The following is a 20,052-nucleotide window of genomic DNA, read 5'->3' as shown; positions in this document are numbered from 1 at the left end:
CCATCCCGGAGCAAGAGAATATGGAGCAGTCCCGCTGCAAGGAGCTGCTGGGAGGATGACAATTTGTGGGAGGGACGCAACAAATTAAATGGGGTTACACTGAAATGGCAGTCCTTGGTCGGAAAAAATCCCCAGTCGCTCCGGTAAATAGAACCGACGGCCTTGGGAAGCGAAATATATGTCTTCTGTTCTGCCAGTTGAGATTTTATATTTGTCTTTTGTTCTTCCAGTTGGGATGCCATTGTCGATGTTTGAGCAGATATTGCAGCCAAAATCATGTTCAAGTCTGTGCTCGTAACTGTCTGCGATGTTTCGTTTTTCTCTTCAATTTTTGTTGTTGTATCGTCCCCATCAGGATAAAAGACATATTCGTCCACATCAATTCCTTGCGACTCCATTACCTCTCGTAGCCGTGCTTGAAGTTCGATCTTATTGCCGGTTGTATTCAATCCACGGTTCTCCAACTCCTTTTTCAATTGCTGGATCCTTAATTCACTTAAGTTTGCCATGTCCTTGTTGTCCTCTGGAATTTATTCAACAATTCCTCTTCTGACACCAATTGTAACGAATTTACTGCAATTCCCCTTATTTGCAACTTCTGCTAACGTTCAAATCACTAAACTGTTGAATAAATACCTCCACTATTCAATAATGCAAAATGGCCTTTATTAAAGTACTTCCAAAATAACACTACTATTGCTCGCCAGATAGCGTCTTACATCAAACTGATTGTCGCGCCTCTACTGTTGCTGCCGTTTATACTTTGTGATTTCCTCGTTGCATATTTCTAGGCTTTTCTATTTACAGAATTTGCTAGTTAGTTATCAGTTATAAAATTACTCAGCTGTAACTAAAGATGCATGATTTTATAGCTTCTCTCATATGCGCGTGTATTTGTGAGCGACACTTCCACAATTATAATTGCATACTTTTGGGAGCATCTCAGATAAGATATCTGCATGTGTTTGTGCGTCTCTTATCAAATATCAACAGAATTCAGCTTTTCTATCAATCAATTAAAACTTACAGCTTGCATCTGGCGAATCTACCGGTAGAGTGGTAGGTAATGCAGTGCAAATATTCACAACAGTGCCATAGTAAAAATGGATTTCTTTGTGTGCTCACAATCGTTTTTTAACAAATTATTTTAATAAAATATAGCTAAATAAAAGCACTACGACCAAAATTGCCTAAAGCTCGCTAATAGCTCGCATCTCCATATTTACAACCAATACTTTATTTATAGATTTGGATTCCAAATAAGAGCGAAAAAGGGACCTGTACATAAAAACAGCAATTAGAAATAATAGCCGTGTTTTTTTACACGCGTATACGTTTCGTTTGCGCGTGGTAAAAACGCCTATCCTCGCTTAGATAATGCTTAGGAGACCCATCTAGCGGCTGTGTTTAAACAACTAGCTACAGCAAAAGGGTGTACCGAAAAGCGGAGACACAACTCTCTGATGGCCATAGGGTATAACATATAACTGAATCAGTTGCGATGAATTGTGGACACAGATAGAATACATAGAATTAATGTAGAGGGTGAAACAAAGACACATATTTCAGTTACATCTGAGTATAATGCGTATTGAAATTTAGTAGGACAAAATTTATGCGCAGCAATTTCAGAGGTGTATTTAAAGTTTGTCGCTTAGCAGTCCATATAAAGCTTAAGCGTAAACGGATATACGCGTGTTAAAAACACGGCTAATATATACGAGTCGGACCCGTGCGCATCTTGCGCAACCTATATAAAAGTCTCTTATCAAATATAAACAGAAATCAGCTGATCTATCAACTTGCACTGCCATCTGGCGAATGGTACCAACTGCCGGTAATGCAGTGCAAATATTCACAACAGTGCCATAGTACAAATAGATTTCTTTGTGAGAGAGTTGTTCCGCTCTCCCTCGGGAATAGTCTTCCCGGCGGAGGCCGCAAACTTAGAAAAAGAACGTGACCTTATAAGACAGCTTGATCCAGGCGACCCCCAAATAAGGGATATAAACCAACGCATCAGATTGCTTGTGGATGAACACAAGCGGGCGAAATGGGAGGAGCACCTAAGAGGCTGTAATCTCTCTACCGGTGTGGGTAAACTTTGGTCCACCGTAAAGTCCCTATCGAATCCGAATAAGCACAAAGACAAAGTTTCCATCGCCTCTGGCGACAAAGTGCTGTGGGATGCGAAAGAATGCGCGAGCGCTTTCTGCCGACAATATATAATGCATCCTACGTTCGACAAAGATAGACGGAGAGCCAATAGACACGCACATAAACACAAATTCAGCGCGTCACCAATCACCATCACCGCTAAAGAGGTTGAGGACGCCATTGGTCGTGCTAAACCATCCAAAGCAGTGGGCCCAGACGGCATAGCCATGCCGATGCTTAAAAGCCTAGGGAAAGAGGGTTTCAAATATTTAGCGCATGTCTTCAACCTGTCTCTTTCCATCTTTGTCATACCCGAGAAATGGCCAAGGTGGTCCCGCTACTAAAGCCTGGGAAACCAGCTAACATAGGTGAGTCGTATCGTCCGATATCTCTCCTATCGCCAGTGGCAAAGACGCTTGAAGCCATTTTGCTCCCTTATTTCCAAGCAAATTTGCAGCTAGCCCCTCATCAGCATGGCTTCAGAAAACTCCATAGCACTACCACCGCGCTAAATGCCATTAGCACCCAGATAAATTGCGGTTTAAATCAATACCCCCACCATAGAACAGTACTCGTAGCGCTAGACCTATCAAAAGCTTTTGATACGGTCAACCATGGCTCGTTACTGCAAGACCTGGAAGGGTCTACCCTTCCCCCATGTCTTAAAAGGTGGACCGCAAATTATCTGGGTGGTCGGCAGGCATCGGTGCAATTTAGAAACGAAACATCAAAACGAAGGAGAATTGAACAAGGGGTTCCACAGGGTGGTGTCCTATCCCCACTTTTGTTTAATTTCTACATATCTAAGCTACCTTCACCACCGGAAGGAGTCACAATCGTTTCCTACGCCGATGACTGCACAATAATGGCCACAGGTCCAGGCCCAAAGATCGATGCGCTATGTAATAAAATAAACGGCTACCTCCCTGATCTCTCGCGAAACCTGGCATTATCACCGACTAAATCTTCCGCGACCTTATTTACAACATGGACGTCTCAAATGTCGACCATTTTGAACATCCACGTCGATGGCACTACGCTACCGACTGTCCTACACCCCAAAATCTTGGGTGTGACGTTTGATCAGGATCTACATTTTGGTGAGCACGCAGCTGCAATTGTTCCGATAATTCAGAACCGTAACGAAATCCTCAAATCCCTCGCTGTCAGTACCTGGGGAAAAGATAAAGAAACGCTCATGACTACATACAAAGCAATTAGCCAGCCGATTACGTGCTGCGCGTCACCCATATGGTCGCCCAGCCTAAAAATCACCCACTGGAAGAAACTACAGGCCTGCCAAAATACCGCTCTCAGAATCGCAACGGGCTGTCTTCTTATGTCCCCAGAACACCATCTGCATAATGAGGCGAGAATACTCCGCATCAGGGAGAGAAATGAGATGCTGACCAAACAGTTCTTGTTGAATACCCAGAAACCTGGGCATCCCAACAGACATCTGATTGATGAACCAGCACCGCTTAGGGGCTTAAGGAGTCATCTCCGTAAGCATTTTGAGGAAATACGGCACCTGAGAACCAAGCCGTATGAAGTGAAAAAACACAAGCAGGTCCTTGGTGAACTCCATAAACAGGCGTCGGACCTTTATGCCGGGAATTGCCCGGTGAATCCAGTACTTAAAGAAAATTATCCAAAACTCGCGGAAGAGGAACGCATACTCCCCAGGGAAACGCGTGTTACTCCTGCTCAACTTCGTTCTGGATACTGTAACAGGTTAAACTCTTACCTATCCAGAATCAACTCCGACATACAATGTGTCCCCACATGACACCAACCATCTCTTTAATTGTAATGTGGAACCAACGCCTCTAACACCCCTTTCCTTATGGTTCACCCCTGTTGAAACGGCAAGTTTCCTTGGACTCCCGTTAGAGGATATTGATGACAATTTGTGATCGGTCGCGGCTATTAGGTGGGCGAGCGTTGCTACAACAACAACAACAATAGTCTGTAGGATTTCAGCAGCAGATCCTTTCAATGCCACGAACAGTGCAGCAACTTTATCATCCGCATTCCAGTTGTTCACTGCTGACGTGTTCTCAAATTGAAGCTTAAATACCTGGAAAAGAACAGAGCCGTCAAAGATAGTTTTTACCTCCGTATTGCTCGCTGGAACAGCTGGGCGATTTAGTTGTAACTGCTCCATACGACCTTTTAAATCATAGACTTCTGCCTGAAATTGAGCAATTTTTGCATCCTGCGCTTCCAGTGTTGATGATACCCTTGCTTCCTGTTCTGACAGCTGTGAGGATATGCGATCCTCTTGTGCTTTCAACCGCTCGGCCATATATGTCTTCTGTTCTTCTAACTGTGTTTCGATCTTGGTTGTTATACGAGTCTCCTGGGATTCTAGTTGTGTTTCCATCTTGGATGGTATACGTCTCCTGCGATTCCAGTTGGGATGCCAAATATGTTTTCTGTTCTTCCAGTTGAGTTTCCATCTTGGATGTAATCTGTGTCGACATTTCTGAAATACGCGTTTCTTCTGCTTTAATCTTCGATGTTACCGTCGATGTTTGTGCAGATATAGCAGACAATATCTTGTTCAAGTCTGTGCTCGTAAATGTCTGCGTAATTGTCTCTTCCATTTTTGTTGTAGCCTCTTCCACATCAGGATGAAAAGTGTGTTGTTTTTGTTGTTCTAGCCGTGCGTAACTATCTCTTCCATTTTTGTTGTTGCCTCTTCCACATCAGGATGAAAAGTGTGTTCATCAACGTCTATTCCTTCCAATTCCATTGCTTCCCTTAGTCGTGTCTGTAGCCCGGATTTATTGCCAGTAGTATTCAATCCTCGGGCTTCCAACTCCTCTTTCAGTTGCAGGATCTTCAATTCATTAAACTTGGCCATGTCCTTGTTGTCCTCTGGAATTTATTCAACAATTCCTCTTCTGACACCAATTGTATCGAATTTGGAGAAATTCCGCTTATTTGAAACCTTCTGCTAACGATCGAATCGCTAAACTCTGTATTGCAAAATGTTCAAATCAAAACTTATTACTCACTACTCAGCTTGCGCTGCTTTTATACTCTCCGTTGCTTCATTCACATATTTCTACTAAAGTCTAGACGTTTCGCCTTCTAGAACTACTGTATATCCCGTTTAGTAATTGAACTACATATATGCGTGTGAGTGAGTTATCTCTTCTTCGCCTTCTATGTATGTGTATAAATGATGATTGATGTACACAAGTTTAGCTTGATTTAATGTTTTTGTTGTTGTGCTTTTATTACCTAACAGCTTAATGATGCTAAAATTCGCCACAATACATATGTACACTTACTTGGTTCTTATCGGCTTTAACCGTATTGTTTTCTATATCCAAATCGTCGACATCAAAACCGGTATTATTCTATTGTAAAAAAAAATAAAACAACGACAAAACTGTTATTATATAGTTTATTTAAATGTATCATAATATCAGGTTTAGCTTACTTTTGCCTCGTTTTTATGCGCTAATTTCGCGCCATTTTGCAAGACGTCTTCTGAGTTTGATAACATCTCCGCTTTAACATCAACACCATTATTTAGTTCTGCATTTATAATGCCCTGTTAATTAAAATAAATATTTGAAATATTAAACAAACTTGTATTAGAAGTTCCATATCGTGGATCGATATAATAATATTTCCTTTTTCAATATCTATATTAAAGTTTGCAAAAGTTTAAGAATAATTGCTCTCCCCTACTTAAAAATCCCATAACAAATTGCCAGTCGCTACTCACCCGGAAAAAAACAATACACAAATCTGGAAACTTTTTTTCGTGCGTTTTATTTCCTTTTTCAGAGTTTTACTTCTTTTTCATGCCTCTGGGGAGTGTTCTTATCGCTATAACAAAAATAAAAACACATATAGCAGCGGTCGAAATATTAGTAGCAAAAAAAAGTTCCACTACGCATACCCAAAACAAGTAATTTTCGAGCCTGCGAAATTTAATTTTTTTGACTTTTTTCGACTTTGATTTTTAAGGTTTTTTTCATGACCTACTAAAAAAATTTTCACTTGATTGTAAAATTTTCATGTATACCCTGTCCGATCCAAAAATGTCCGCTAAAAACGTTGTCGATAACAGTTTTTTGAAAAAAAAAAAAAACAAAACGTTTTTAGCGGACATTTTTGGATCGGAAGGGTATACGTGAAAATTTTACAATCAAACGAGAATTGTTTTAGTAGGTCATGAAAAAAATCAAAGTTTTTAGCGGACATTTTTGGGTCAGACAGGGTATACATGAAAATTTTACAATCAAATGAAAAATTTTTTAGTAGGTCATGAAAAAAACTTAAAAAATCAAAGTCGAAAAAAGTCAATGTAATTTTCGAGCCTGCGAAATTTCATTTTTTTGACTTTTTTCGACTTTGATTTTTAAGGTTTTTTTCATGACCTACTAAAAAATTTTCATTTCATTGTAAAATTTTCATGTATACCCTGTCTGACCCAAAAATGTCCGCTAAAAACTTTTTTTTTTTCAAAAAACTGTTATCGACAACGTTTTTAGCGGACATTTTTGGATCGGAAGGGTATACGTGAAAATTTTACAATCAAACGAAAATTGTTTTAGTAGGTCATGAAAAAAATCAAAGTCGAAAATAGTAAAAAAAAATGAAATTTCGCAGGCTCGAAAACTACTTGTTTTGGGTATGCGTAGTCGAACTTTTTTTCCTGAGCCCAAATCCTATCGATAAATCGATGGCGCGATATCGGTTAACTTTCGTCCATACAAATCGACCCGGGTTAGTGTACATACTTCAAAAATAATGAATTAAAAAATTACTTGTAATCGCTTCTACATCAAAAATGATTTTTCCCAAAATATTTAACAAATCAAATCGTAAAATTTTTTACATAACTTTTGAATACTGGTGGTTTTATTTTTTTCTTTTTTACATTGGGTGTTGGCTAATTAATATTTCAATTAGTATTTAGTTGCATGACCCTTATTCTTTAGAATTGAAGCACAGCTACATGGCATTGATTCAACAAAGTTTTGCCATTTTTCAACCGAAATCGACTCCCATGCTCTTTTTACAGCTTTCCATAGTTGCGAATTCGATGTTGTCCCAATTTTAATGTGGTCATCATATTAATCATTCCCGAGATGCCGGAACGGATCTTTATCCGGCAAAGAACCATCAACATCGATAACACTACCCAAAATCTTCGGAGTGTCTTTACCGTTAATACAACAACAACATAATCTGAATTTGATTTTCCAATAAAGTTATGTATACAAAAAAATCGGAATTTCTGCTTTAATAAGATTTTTCGGTACTTGAAGAATTTTTTTAAGCGAAAGGACCCCCTTCTGTTAGAACAAAAACACCAGAAAAACTCTAATTTGTCCCGTTACATTAGAATTTCCATGATTAGCTTTACTTATACGATCTGAGACTGCATTATTTGAAAAAATTTGGTTAATACTAAAAAATCTCATAGAAGAAAAAATAAATTGTAAAATAGAAATTGTATTCAAAATCTTATTTTTTATAGTCCTAATCCTGTGGAGCACTTAGATTTTTGTAATACCTTATGTTGAGAACAAGCCGAATTCAGGTGTTGTTATCTCAGCAGCTGATTGCTTCTTCTTGATAATTTTTCATACAACGCCTTGTGCAACAATGTAATGTACATAAGTTAATCGAAATCAATGAAAATTTTCTTTTGACATTCTTCTGCATAGCAAATTGGTTGAATTCGCCTTTGTTGAGAATCAACAAAACAACCTTTGTATTTTTTGTATACTTGTTACCATGATAAAACTATAAGAAGGTAAAACCACTCTCTTCACGGCGGCGATAATGGTTTTTTGATTTAAAAAAATTTTAATCACTCACCAAAACTTTGTGGAAATGCCAAACCTAAGGACACAAATATGGTGGAATCACCATGAGAAGTAAATAAAAAAAGACAGAAGATGTACGCTATCTGAAACGGTAGGGATGTATTTTCAACGGTCAGAGGGTAACATTTTTACCTGCTTTAAAAAAAAATAGGAATAGAAAAATAAATACCTTGCTACAAAAGCCATTATAGAAACTGGTTTTTTCAGCATATCACCTAACGTCAGTGCAAAAGCGGATACGCAGGACCAATGTGAGCTTATATTACTTTTGGCATCGAATAAAAATAAAAAACTTATACTGTAATGAGCAATAAAATTCAATTGATGCGGCCAAAGAAAACTGACCTCATGTTGTTGTTGTTGCTGTAGCGATAAGGTTACTCCCCGAAGGCTTTGGGGAGTGTATCGATGTGATGGTCCTTTGCCGGATACAGATCCGGTACGCTCCGGTAACACAGCCCCATTAAGGTACTAGCCCGACCATCTCGGGAACGATTTATATGGCCACATTAAACCTTCAGGCCATCTCTCCCTCATGAATTCATGATGTATTACTGTTGCCAATTTATTATTTTCTAAAATATGTCAGGGGATAGACTAGCCCTGCGGCAGTCCGCCTATAACCAGAAGATGCTGATCCGAAGCGAGACGGATTCATATATTCTGAATTACAATCCATAACTGTAACATTCCTCTTATCTTATGGTTTGATTTTTAGGGCAAAACAACAACAGTGAGTTACAATTTTTTGTAACTATATTTAGAAATCCATTGTTTTAGCGCAGTTTTTTCATAAATAAAGTGTAATATGCCATTTTTGGTGTTCTTGTTGTAGGAATGATAAAAACATTCCTCGAAAGTCTTCAGTAGCGCTGCGCAGGCGAAAATCCTTGTTAGATATGGCGTGAATAAAAATAGTTTGTTTTAACAAAGAAATTCTTCAATTTTTTTGGAACAAATTAAAAATACATATCGCTCATTTACTGCAATAGTGTCATAACTCAAAAAACACGTTTTTTCAGGAAATCAATTTTAAGTTTTCAAATTTCTTTTTTTTTTAGTAAATAAAAGTATAAAACGAAGATTTTCGAAATAAACTAATAATAATAGCCGTGTTTTTTAACACGCGCGTATACGTTTCGTTTGCGCGTGTTAAAAAACGCCTATCTTCGCTTAGATAATGCTTAGGAGACCCATCTAGCGGCTGTGGTAAAACAACTAGCTACAGCAACAGGGTGTACCGAAAAGCGGAGACGCAACGCTCTGATGGCCATAGGGTATAACATATAGCTGAATCAGTTGCGATGAATTGTGGACACACATATAATACATAGAATTAGTGTACAGGGTGAAACAAAGACACATATTTCAGTTACATCTGAGTATAATGCGTATTGAAATTTAGTAGGACAAAATTTATGCGCAGCAATTTCAGAGGTGTATTTATAGTTTGTCTCTTAGCAGTCAATATAAAGTTTAAGCGTAAACGGATATACGCGTGTTAAAAAACACGGCTAATATGTCATATGTATAATGCGTTATATAAGAAAATTCGATTGAAAGTAGTGATTTGCAGCTTTTTTTTAACAAAAACTTTTCCACTTTGAATTATGACATTATTTGTGAAAAAATTATACCTATTTTTCTGTTATAAGTTAGTTGTGTCATTATTGTTGAGAAATAAAAGTCATAAATGATGCCTCAAAACGTTTTATTTTCATTGGTTTTTATTTTAAAATCAAAATAAGATTAAAAATTCATTGTATTGTAACATATTTTTATAGGAACTTCAAAAGTTGTCCTCGCGAGACAAATTTTTCTCATGCAAGTGGTTTTCATATATGGCTTTGTTGTTATATTTCTCTTCATCTGTCATGTTAGTGTAAGCTTCGCATTGCTCACACAAATCTTTTTTTGGGGCGAAAAATGAAATATTGAAATCTTCCGTAGAAGCTCTATAAAACGAAATATATTTATGTGCAAAATAACTGATTTTTTTCATTGCATACATCTAATCTCGATAAATGCTTGAAATTGTTTTGCTGCCTTCAATAAATGTTTTCGATGTATTTGCCCTCGTGTAGTGGCTTTCGATTTTCGATATTTTTTCTATAAACGCTCTAATTCCATCTGTTATGCTCTTGCTCAGTTTTTTGTGCTTACTGTGTTTGCCTCTTTCATTCGGTTCCAACACTTGGTTGGCGAGTTTTTCCCGTTTCTGCTCGTATTGGTCGACCGTTGATATCAAGAGTGTTTTTAAAAAATAATTTGCAGACACGAATAGCACTATCAAAGCTTTAAAAAAAAAAGGGCATTTTTGTATAGGCAAAGAGCCCTCTTTTCACCCAAACGCGCATAGCAGTATCTCCCCAGCCAGCATTTTTTGAAAATTTTGATCAAAAAATGTTCAAATATCATACCCTAAGATGATTAAAAACGTTCAAATTTAAAAGCATTTCTGTTCGAATATTAGCGTATCGTCGGGAGAAAAATGTACCATAAATGTGATTATTCTTGAATAATCATTTATGATTCATATTTCGAAACGCTTTTTATTCATATTTGATATCATTGTAAAATTGAGCTTTAATTGTTTTAGAGTAATATTTGACTGCTTTTCACAGTCATTTTCTGATCATATTCGTGAATATATTTCAAGCGTTTTGGTTTAGATTTTTGACTCATTTTTGAATGCGATTATGATGCATTTATTCTTCATATCTCATTCAAAATAAGATACTAGATAATCTTATTTCATCAGGGGAAGAAAGCATGCGGAAGTGAGCTATTTGAACCACAGGTCACTCGCAAACAAACTTGACCGATATTCACCTGCGACTACAACATCCAACATCAGCTATGATCGTCAATATCTTAAATTACGATACGGTACGGGATGTTGAAGACATATCCAGGTCCATATGTCAAGAGAGTTTCACTTACCTGGTCAAATAGCTCACAACTTTTGTATTGTCCAACTATGATGTATTATCTGGGAAGGTGGAGAAATGGTTGGAGAAATCTTCGGGCATGAGCAGCATTTGCATTAAATTGTCTTGAAGAATGTCTTAATAATAAAAATTTTATATATGTATGTACATATTTTTTCTGAACTTCATGATTGAAAAAATGTGTGTATGTGAAAAAAATAAGTTTTTCAATGAAAAGTAAAATTTTAACAAGTATAAAACTCATTATTCAGTTAACAAATATAGTCAGAAAAGATTCAGAAAGCTGAATTAAAAATGATTATAAATGTTTGATCACCTAAAGTAAACACATTTGATTCAAATATGATTCCAAAATGTGATTGAAAAACTATATTCAGTTTTTGTTCATCGAAAGGTGAGCATATTTGATTATTCTTTTTGTTGACTTTTATGAAATATTAAAATTTAATCATCAAAGGACTTCAAAAATGATTCCAAAACGTGATCGAAAAATGATTTTCAATTTTTGATCATCAAAGGTATTCATATTTGATTATTTCTTTTGTTCAATTGTATGATAACTCATTATTTAGTCAGAAAGAAGAATCAAATTGTATTTATATGTAGGGAAATTCAAAATTTAATCATCTAAATGCCGTGTGGGTCGGCTCTACGACCTGCATCCAATTGGAAATAAATTGCCTGTGCTTCTCAATATCACCAAGGGCCCAGTATGAGGAAAATGTCTCTTTTCTGTTATCCTCGCTAAATTTGCTTGAGCATTTATGGCGGCATTTGTCAAGGAGGTTTCATTTCTCTTTTATTCCGAATGCATTTTTTTAAGCTTTCATTTGTTCTCCACTATTTCTCTTTTTTAGCAATGTTTTCCCCCCACTTTTCTGGTTGTATCCGCTTTCTTTTCCGTTTATTCGCTGGATTAACCATAATGATGGAAGAATTGTCTGTGTTTGCAGTTGACGTTGTTGCATGTAGATCACAAGAATCCTTTTCAGCCGCTGGCGTGATTAATGCCAAATCAGAATCTTTCACCGAACAGTTGTCATAAATCTGATTATTTGAAGTGCTCTGATAAGGCAGGTTATCTTCATCATTGCTGTCGAATCATTAGCAGAACCTGGGAAGTATGTCACATCAGCTATGGAATTGTGACAATCTTCTGATAGTGTTGACGAAGAAGAAACGTAGTTGTTTTTGGATAACGACATTTCCAAATACTTTGGCTGAAAAGTCAAAATTCATGATTATATTATCAGCAATAGCGTATCATTTTGTGTTACCAGTTTTAAGAGGTGTTTCACATTAACACAGATGCAATTTCGTAACAATGACATTTTTTTCTTTTAACACGAAATCGTACTTTTTTACAGCACATTTTTTAAAGTAAAAAACGTCACAAAACAAAATACTTTACTTAGCAATCAATTTGTTTTCAATAAAAGCGTCACATGTTGTATTGTATTGTACACAAAAAGCGAAACCAAACATTTTCAGCGGTATAGTCACAACGCAAAATAATACAGTTGTAATGGCACCACTAAAGATATGGCAACGCATATTAAAAGAATGCAATATCGATAGTGGGCTGGCAGTGCCGTCATTCCGAATGGAATGCATATAACGGCATAGCGAAAATTAGGATTGAATCCAATATTGATACACGTTTGGTCAAGTGCGGTTCACTTAAACAGTTTAGTTTTAAAATACTTTAAATACAATTGATAAAAGTTTTAGAATAAAGTTTGTAATACACCACTGAGTGCCCAGTAAAACCAATTATATTTTCATTTGGTAAATTTGGTGATTTGGGCTATACCAGCGAAGAGAGCATCGATAGCGGAACTATTGAACGCCAGCACTTACAAGTGGGCAGCAACGTTGGACATGATAGGAAAGCGTAAGTTACAATATGGCGACCGCGGGCCGTGCCGCAAAATGGCGGTCACACACATGAAGTGCGGATTTAAAAGGCGTAATAATTTTAATTTGCCGTAGCAAAACAAATGCCTTTTTCATTTTATAAAAAAAATTCGAATTCTATAAGAATTCCTTAAAAATGAGAAAATTTAAAATTTCTTTAAAAATTCTCTAAAAATTGAAAAATTACAAAAAAAAAATCATACAAATTTATAAAATTTAATACTTTTAAGTTGGTTATCAAACGATCCAAATCGATATAGGTTTTTCCTTGAAAATCAAACACGCTTTTTTTTCTCAATTAACCGGAAGTGTCTTCCTCTTCTTTTTATTATTTTCTTTTCTTCTATTCAGGGTTGTATTACATTTATGTTTTCGCCACAGGGCTGTTACAATATCAATAACCTGTTTTGTAATACAGGGTTGTTGCAAAGTGGGTATTTTACAGCTCGACCAACCTGACAAACTGGATCGGCCTCTGTCAAGGTATACTTAAGAACTAACTTTCTCTGAATTATTTTCGTCCAATTCCGATGCATTCTGGGTCAGTGGTTTTTGCCACTTCCTGATTCGATGGGCTTCGATAACACCATCGTAGGGTAATTGAGTGAGTTGACAATTGTCTATATCACGTATGACGTACCTGTCATGACCAAGTACCTTGTGTATCATATATGGAACTTTATAAACTGGAACAAACTTTTTATTGGAACCTGGGCAAGTATAGACATTTCTTATTACAACGTACTCACCAACTTCGTAAATTTTGGCAAGTTTTTTCTGTGAAGCCCGATTGACATCATAACTTTGTTTAGCTAGTATGTGGTTAGAAGCATTAGTTCGTATATAATCTAAGTCCCGGCCTTCGTCTGGGCCTAATTTATATTGCAAATACTCTGTAAACTCGTCCACTACGGCACCTCTTTGCTCAACGCCAAAAAGTAGCCGACTTGGGGTATCTCGACAAGTTCTGTGAATGAAATTGTTAACAGCATACTCAACTTCAGCTAGTTTCCTAGTCCAATCGTCGTGGTTCAAATCGTTAGTCAATTTACTTAACATAGCTTTGATAACCCTGTTGACTATCTCCACCTGTCCGTTAGCTTGGGGAGAGGCAACCGCTACTTTGACATGGCCTATATTCTTCTTTAATAAGAATTCAGCGAACTGTAGTGATGTGAAACAAGTGCCCCTATCGCTAATAACACGTCTCGGTCGGCTGTAATAGCTAAAGTACTTCTCAAGTGCAGATATAACCTCTCGGGTGCTAGTGGAATTAGTAGGGTATAATTTAACTAATTTGGTGAATGCGTCAACGATTACTAAAATGTGTTCTCGCTTTGATCTTAGCGATGGTAGCGGCCCAAAGTGGTCAATATGGATAGTGTCAAATGGTAACGGCACTTTCGGGATTAGGTATAAGTTTTTTCTCTTGCTTGGAGAGGACTGGCATACATAATACATTTTAGACAATTCCTAACAAACCTTTCAACCTTCTTGCGCATCTCTGGGAACCAATAATAAAGGCTTAGCTTATTCAATGTTTTATCGACTGACAGATGGCCTAACTTCTCGTGTATTGACTGAATAACGTTTCAGTTAGATCAAATTCAGTCAATTCCTCATTGACAAGTCGATCACGTTCTTTAGCAACTTGAATGCGAAACTCAATATCGTTGGCGTCTATATCTGAAGCAAACTGTCGTCTACTTAATGCATCGACATGACCCATGACCCCCTCGACAGTGTTGTATTTTATAGTTGAAGTTCTCTAACTCTAGAGCCCACCTAGCTATTCGGGAATTTAAATGTCTTCTATCAACAGTCATAGTTAGATACAGTCTGTAACTATAGTAAAGGGTATTCCTTCTAAATAGGTCCAAAATCTTCTTAACGCATATATGATAGACAGAGTTTCTAACTCAAAGCTATGGTACTTCGATTCAGCATTTGAGGCAGTTTTAGAAAAATAGGAGATCGGATGAAATTTACCATCATCTTGGCGCTGTAATAGTACTGCTCCAAAACCGATACTACTGGCGTCACAGTGTAGCTCAGTTTCTTTTCCTGGGCTGTAAATGGCTAAAACTGGACTTTTAATTAGTCGGGACTTTAACTCAGAAAAAGCGTCATGACATTTTTCGTCAAAATTAAATTGAGTATTTTCTTTTTTAAATCTTGTAGCGGTTTAGCGATTCGTGAAAATGATGGCACAAATCTACGGAAGTAAGAAAATAAACCTAGGCACGACTGTAATTGTTTTGGCTTCGTAGGGACTGGAAAATTCTTAATGCTTTTAATATGGGATTCATTAGGCACAATTTCCGCTCTAGTAACTTTGTATCCTAAATAGTCGTATTAACGGTAACCGAATTTACATTTCATTAAATTAAGCTTCAAATTGCGTAAAGTTATTCGCTCTAGTACTGACCTTAACAGAATTACATGATCTTCGAAATTCTCGCTAGCAATAATTATATCGTCCATGTAAACAATAATTTTTCTTTCATCTAACATATCCCGAAAAATGGTATTGATAAATCGTTGAAACACTGCTGGTGCGTTCTTTAACCCAAATGGCATTTTTAAATACTCAAAATATCCATTAGGAGTTACAAAGGCGGTAAGCGGTATGGATTCGGCAGACATATTGACTTGATGGAATCCACTCTTCAAGTCCAATACGGGGAAAAACTTTTTATTTTGTATATATTCAAAACAGTCTTCAATCAATGGCAGTGGGTAATTATCCCTAACCGTCAATTTGTTGAGTGCTCTATAGTCCACACACATGCGGGTTTTCCCATTCTTCTTTTTTACTAGCACAATGGCTGAAGCATAGGGTGCGTCAATTGGTTGTATTATTCCTTCTTTAAGAAGGTCAGCTATAATTGTTTGCACCTCACTGCGTTCAGCGTACGGTCTACGGGGCGCGTGATGGAAAGGAACGCCTGTATTTAGATGTATTTTCATTTCGTAATTAAGTGGTTCAGTTTTTATTACCGATTTAAGGTAAGTATCATCAATGAGTTGCTTTAACCTGTTTTGATGTCCCTCGGCAAGTATATAATCTATATCTATCTCAATTTGCTCATAACAAATATCGATATCAAAAACGTCAGGCAGGTAATCGGCAGGTGATTCATCGGGACTGCAATGACCATCCCTTTCTGGATATGGTTTTACAATGACCGAGAGTGCTTCAGAATCGGTTTTTGTAATTCTATTGAATTTTGCATATTTTGTCTTATGTCTAACAATTTTGGTTTTTCGTATTTTTTTCTAATGCTCTTAAGTTTAATATGAAACCTATTGAGAAAGTCACGTCCCAGAATAACAGGTACGACCACATCTTCATCCGAAATTACATTTAATTCAATTTTATTGGACATTTCTTTAAATTTTATATGACATTGTATTTTTGTAATAATATATATTTTTCTACCCCAATTCCTTTATATTCCACCGTATTTATGTTACTACATTCCTGTAGGTGGAGCAATTGTATAAAACTAACCGGACTGCCGGTGTCGGAAAGAGAAATTACTACATCAAGCAATACTCTTTCTTTCACCCTAAACGTAATACTTACATACTTAAAAGCGTCAATGGCTACCGATTCCTCGTCTTCATTCTGCATTGCCACTGCTACCTGGTTGTTCGGTTTCAACACCTTGGCCGGGTTGGGGACGAGCGATGGTCATGGCCCATCCGCCAGCACCGAAAAGATGACCCTCCTGGCCGCAACGGGTAAGGGCAGTTGGGTTTTATATGCCCATTTTTGGAGCAGTTGTAGCACTTTTTGCTACCATCATCTGAATGATTGCCGACGCGCTGTAGGTACAGAGGTAGTAGATACTGCATCAGGCACAAAGTATCTTCTTTCATATCGTCCAATCAATTGTTTTAATTCCTCTAGACCCCTGGCAGGCAATAGCAGTTGTACGTTAGGGACTGCGCTGCCAATCCCGTCAGTGATGAATTCAATTACCTCCCGCTCGGTAATATTTGCCCTTTTTGCAATGGCCTGCATGGCCAATACGTAGCAATGCATAGACTCCTTCTTTTTGTCCCAACGCCTTCGGGCCAACATTTTATAGACTTCATTTCGTGTGATTGGCATGGTGAATTCTAATTCCAATGCCTTTTTTAACGCCCCATAGTTCAAAGCAGTCGTGGATGCTAAAAATACTTTCGCCGTACCCGTTAAGCACCGACGTAACGCTAACAATTTAAAGCGGTCATCTGCGCCCGATGCCTTAGTGACCTCTTCGAAATCCCGAAGGAAATTTTGCACCGTCATTGAGATGTCGTCTCCACTAAATTTGGGCAGAGCATGCTCTATGTCTCCAAAATCGAGTCGCCGTACTTGCAACGATCGCGAGTTGCTTTTAATTTCGTCGATTTCTTTTATTAATTTTAACATTTCTAAACGCTTACGTAATGTAGCCAGATCGTCAATGGCGGCAATGGCGTTAGAGGCGGCGTCGGCAGTAGCGGCAGTAGGAAGAGCATCGGCAGTGGCAGCAGCATTATTAATAAAATAGGCACCAGCGGTGTTAACTTGGGTGGCGATATGAAAGGTATCATCAGTAATGTCGGCAATAGCAGTAGTAACGAGGTCAGCAACGGCAGTAGCAGTAGTGGTGATTGTGGTGTCGGCAGCAGTAGCAATATTGGAAACGGCAGTGGTGGCGATTGCGGTGTCAGCAGCAGTAGCATTGGTACCAATATTGGAAACGGCAGTGGCAGTAGTGGTGATTACGATGTCAGCAGCAGTAGCAATATTGGAAACGGCAGTGGTGGTAATTGCGATGTCATCAGGAGCAGCAGTGGTGAAATTATTAGAAACGGCAGTATGATCATGGGCAGAATTAGTAGCCATATCGGCAATGGCTCCATCTCCTATTACGTCATGGAGGAGCCGCCGTAATTGGGTGTTTGTGGCGGTCAATGGGAATTCCACTCCCATTTCATTCAATGTGTTTATGATTTCACTGCGATTAGCCATATCGGACATGGTTCTTAACCCAATAACGCCGGGGTACATAACCCGTGGACCGATTTTTATGATTTTTTATGCACAAGTTACTCTCGCCCCCTGTATGCAAAAAATGATTTAAAAAAATTCTTTTTATGACCACGCCCATTTCCCAGGCTGTAATTTTTAAAGTACAACCGGCATTAGTATATACTATTTTTCATGTAATCACATATTTGTTTATACAAAGCAAATGATTTTAGTTTTATTGAAATATAAGTTCATAAGATAAAAGTACACTTTCGACTTCAACATAGATTACAAAAAAACTCATAAACACAAAAAATAAGAGTAATATAAGAAAATTAGGTATGATATTGTGCGAAAGAATCTCGTATTATGCAAAGCGTTTTTTGCACATGGCACATGGCCAAATACTCCGTTGATGGCACACGACGCAACGCAATTGTCCTGTACTTTTGTGGAATATGTCCATTATTACTCCTTTCCACAAATGATGGTGCACGTCTTTTTCTTGGGACTCGTGCCTTACTTTATACATTTTTTCTGTGGAATTATTGATCTTGGTGTTGTCTGCAAGATCAAGGTATCTTTTTATTTCGATATAACGATCTCTAGTCATGGCTTCTGAGACTAAGGGCACACCAACATCCTCGTCGAGCTGCCAGTATGCACGTTCTGTTGGTAACTTATCGTAACCAGTAAAAAACAAAATAGCTATAAAGACTCTCATCTCCTCAACGTCAATTCTAAATTTTGGATTATTTTTATCGGAGTGTGCATATAACATGGTTTGATCACACATGTATTGAACTATTTCGTTCGTTAAAAATTCTTTGAAAACGATAGTTGTATCAAATGTTTCAATATATATTGTCATTGTATTGGATGGAGTATTTTGGATCTTTTTTTAGCCATTTACAATTTCGTGTATCTATAAAAGAGAAGTAAGCAAGCAGTAAATGATTAGGGTACAAAATATTCCATAACTAGCAAAAAGCATAGGTAACCAATTACCGATTGCTAGGTATTTCTCTGAAATGGAGTTCGATGAAGACATTGCAGGTTGATCCTGCTTTTCTAACGGGGAGTTTATTACTGATGCTGAGCCCGTTGATTGATTACACTCAATCTTATCCTCATCGATGTCGAGCTCAACACGTCCTGGCAAATCTGTTGGCAGCATGCATAAATTGTCCTCATCAAATTCTCCGGAGTCGGTTAGTGGGTCTAGCTCGGGAGCAATGATAATCAAGTCGGGGTTTGCCACATCATTATTCTCACTATCATCACAAAATAGTGCATTAACAGCTTCTTCAAGCCCTCTGAAATCATTTTTTGCGTGGAAAGTATTTTTCTTTTTGTTGCAGACATTTCTAAATTCGGGGTAGAAAGAAGAAAATATGAAACCGTATATGCCGACTGTACTTTAAAAAGTACACCATATTTTCACACGTGAAAAGTTAAATATAATTCCACTTCACAAAAAACCTTCAATATAGGATGTCTACTCTTACCTTATGGAACACTTTTATAATTACCAAACTTATTCAAAACAAAACAATACACTTTTATATCACTTTATAGAAGCACAACTCTTGAAACACGGAATTTTTTTGTAATTGATTAGTTTTGACAACTTCATAAATGTCAAAATGTAAATCCAGTGGCTTTCAAAAAATTATAAGGTGTACGTTAGACTGTCAACTAACTTTACAAGTAATAACTTTACAAAAATCGATAATTGTTTGTCCATGAAAATTTTACTGTACTTTGTAAAGTACAGCCGGCGTTAATGGGTTAATGAAATATAAGATTATTTATGTTGTATGGTGGAAACCTCACACCTGAGATATAAAATTTAATACTTTTAAGTTGGTTATCAAACGATCCAAATCGATTAAGGTTTTTCCTTGAAAATCAAACACGCTTTTTCTTTTCTCGATTAACCGGAAGTGTCTTCCTCTTCTTTTTATTATTTTCTTTTCTTCTATTCAGGGTTGTATTACATTTATGTTTTCGCCACAGGGTTGTTACAATATCAATAACCTGATTTGTAATAACATTAAAAACATTCAAAAAACCGATTTAAAAAACTTACAAAAAAAAAAAAATGCTGAAAAAGCAACTGAATTAACTTATAACTTTTTCTATAAAAACTTTTCAT

General features: G+C 37.2%; 1 protein-coding gene and 1 long non-coding RNA gene across 3 annotated transcripts in view; both read right to left on the bottom strand.

The window, feature by feature from the left end:
- Positions 1 to 5,374: 5,374 nt before the first annotated feature.
- LOC137249789 (uncharacterized) overlaps positions 5,375 to 20,052 on the bottom strand; it is a 59,024-nt gene continuing 44,346 nt past the window's right edge. Inside the window, exons 5-6 of one of the 2 annotated variants that reach the window (XR_010952544.1) lie at positions 5,612 to 5,725; positions 5,375 to 5,560 (exon numbers count right to left, since the gene is read on the bottom strand). This is a non-coding gene — a long non-coding RNA (uncharacterized lncRNA). The remainder of the gene's footprint in view (positions 5,561 to 5,611; positions 5,726 to 20,052) is intronic. The other variant, XR_010952543.1, reaches the window with a different exon arrangement.
- Positions 18,262 to 19,330, bottom strand: LOC137247594 (uncharacterized). The gene is made up of 3 exons (XM_067778574.1): positions 19,326 to 19,330; positions 18,903 to 19,261; positions 18,262 to 18,819 (listed from the first exon to the last, which is right to left on the bottom strand). The coding sequence occupies exons 1-3, from the start codon at positions 19,328 to 19,330 to the stop codon at positions 18,749 to 18,751; spliced, it is 435 nt and encodes a 144-aa protein (XP_067634675.1). The 3' UTR covers positions 18,262 to 18,748.

This window comes from Eurosta solidaginis, chromosome 4, assembly GCF_040869045.1.
Source record: "Eurosta solidaginis isolate ZX-2024a chromosome 4, ASM4086904v1, whole genome shotgun sequence".
In the NCBI taxonomy this organism is placed as follows: domain Eukaryota; kingdom Metazoa; phylum Arthropoda; class Insecta; order Diptera; family Tephritidae; genus Eurosta; species Eurosta solidaginis.
Note: the sequence above shows the minus strand (reverse complement) of the source record. Positions and strands in the feature narration are given on the sequence as shown.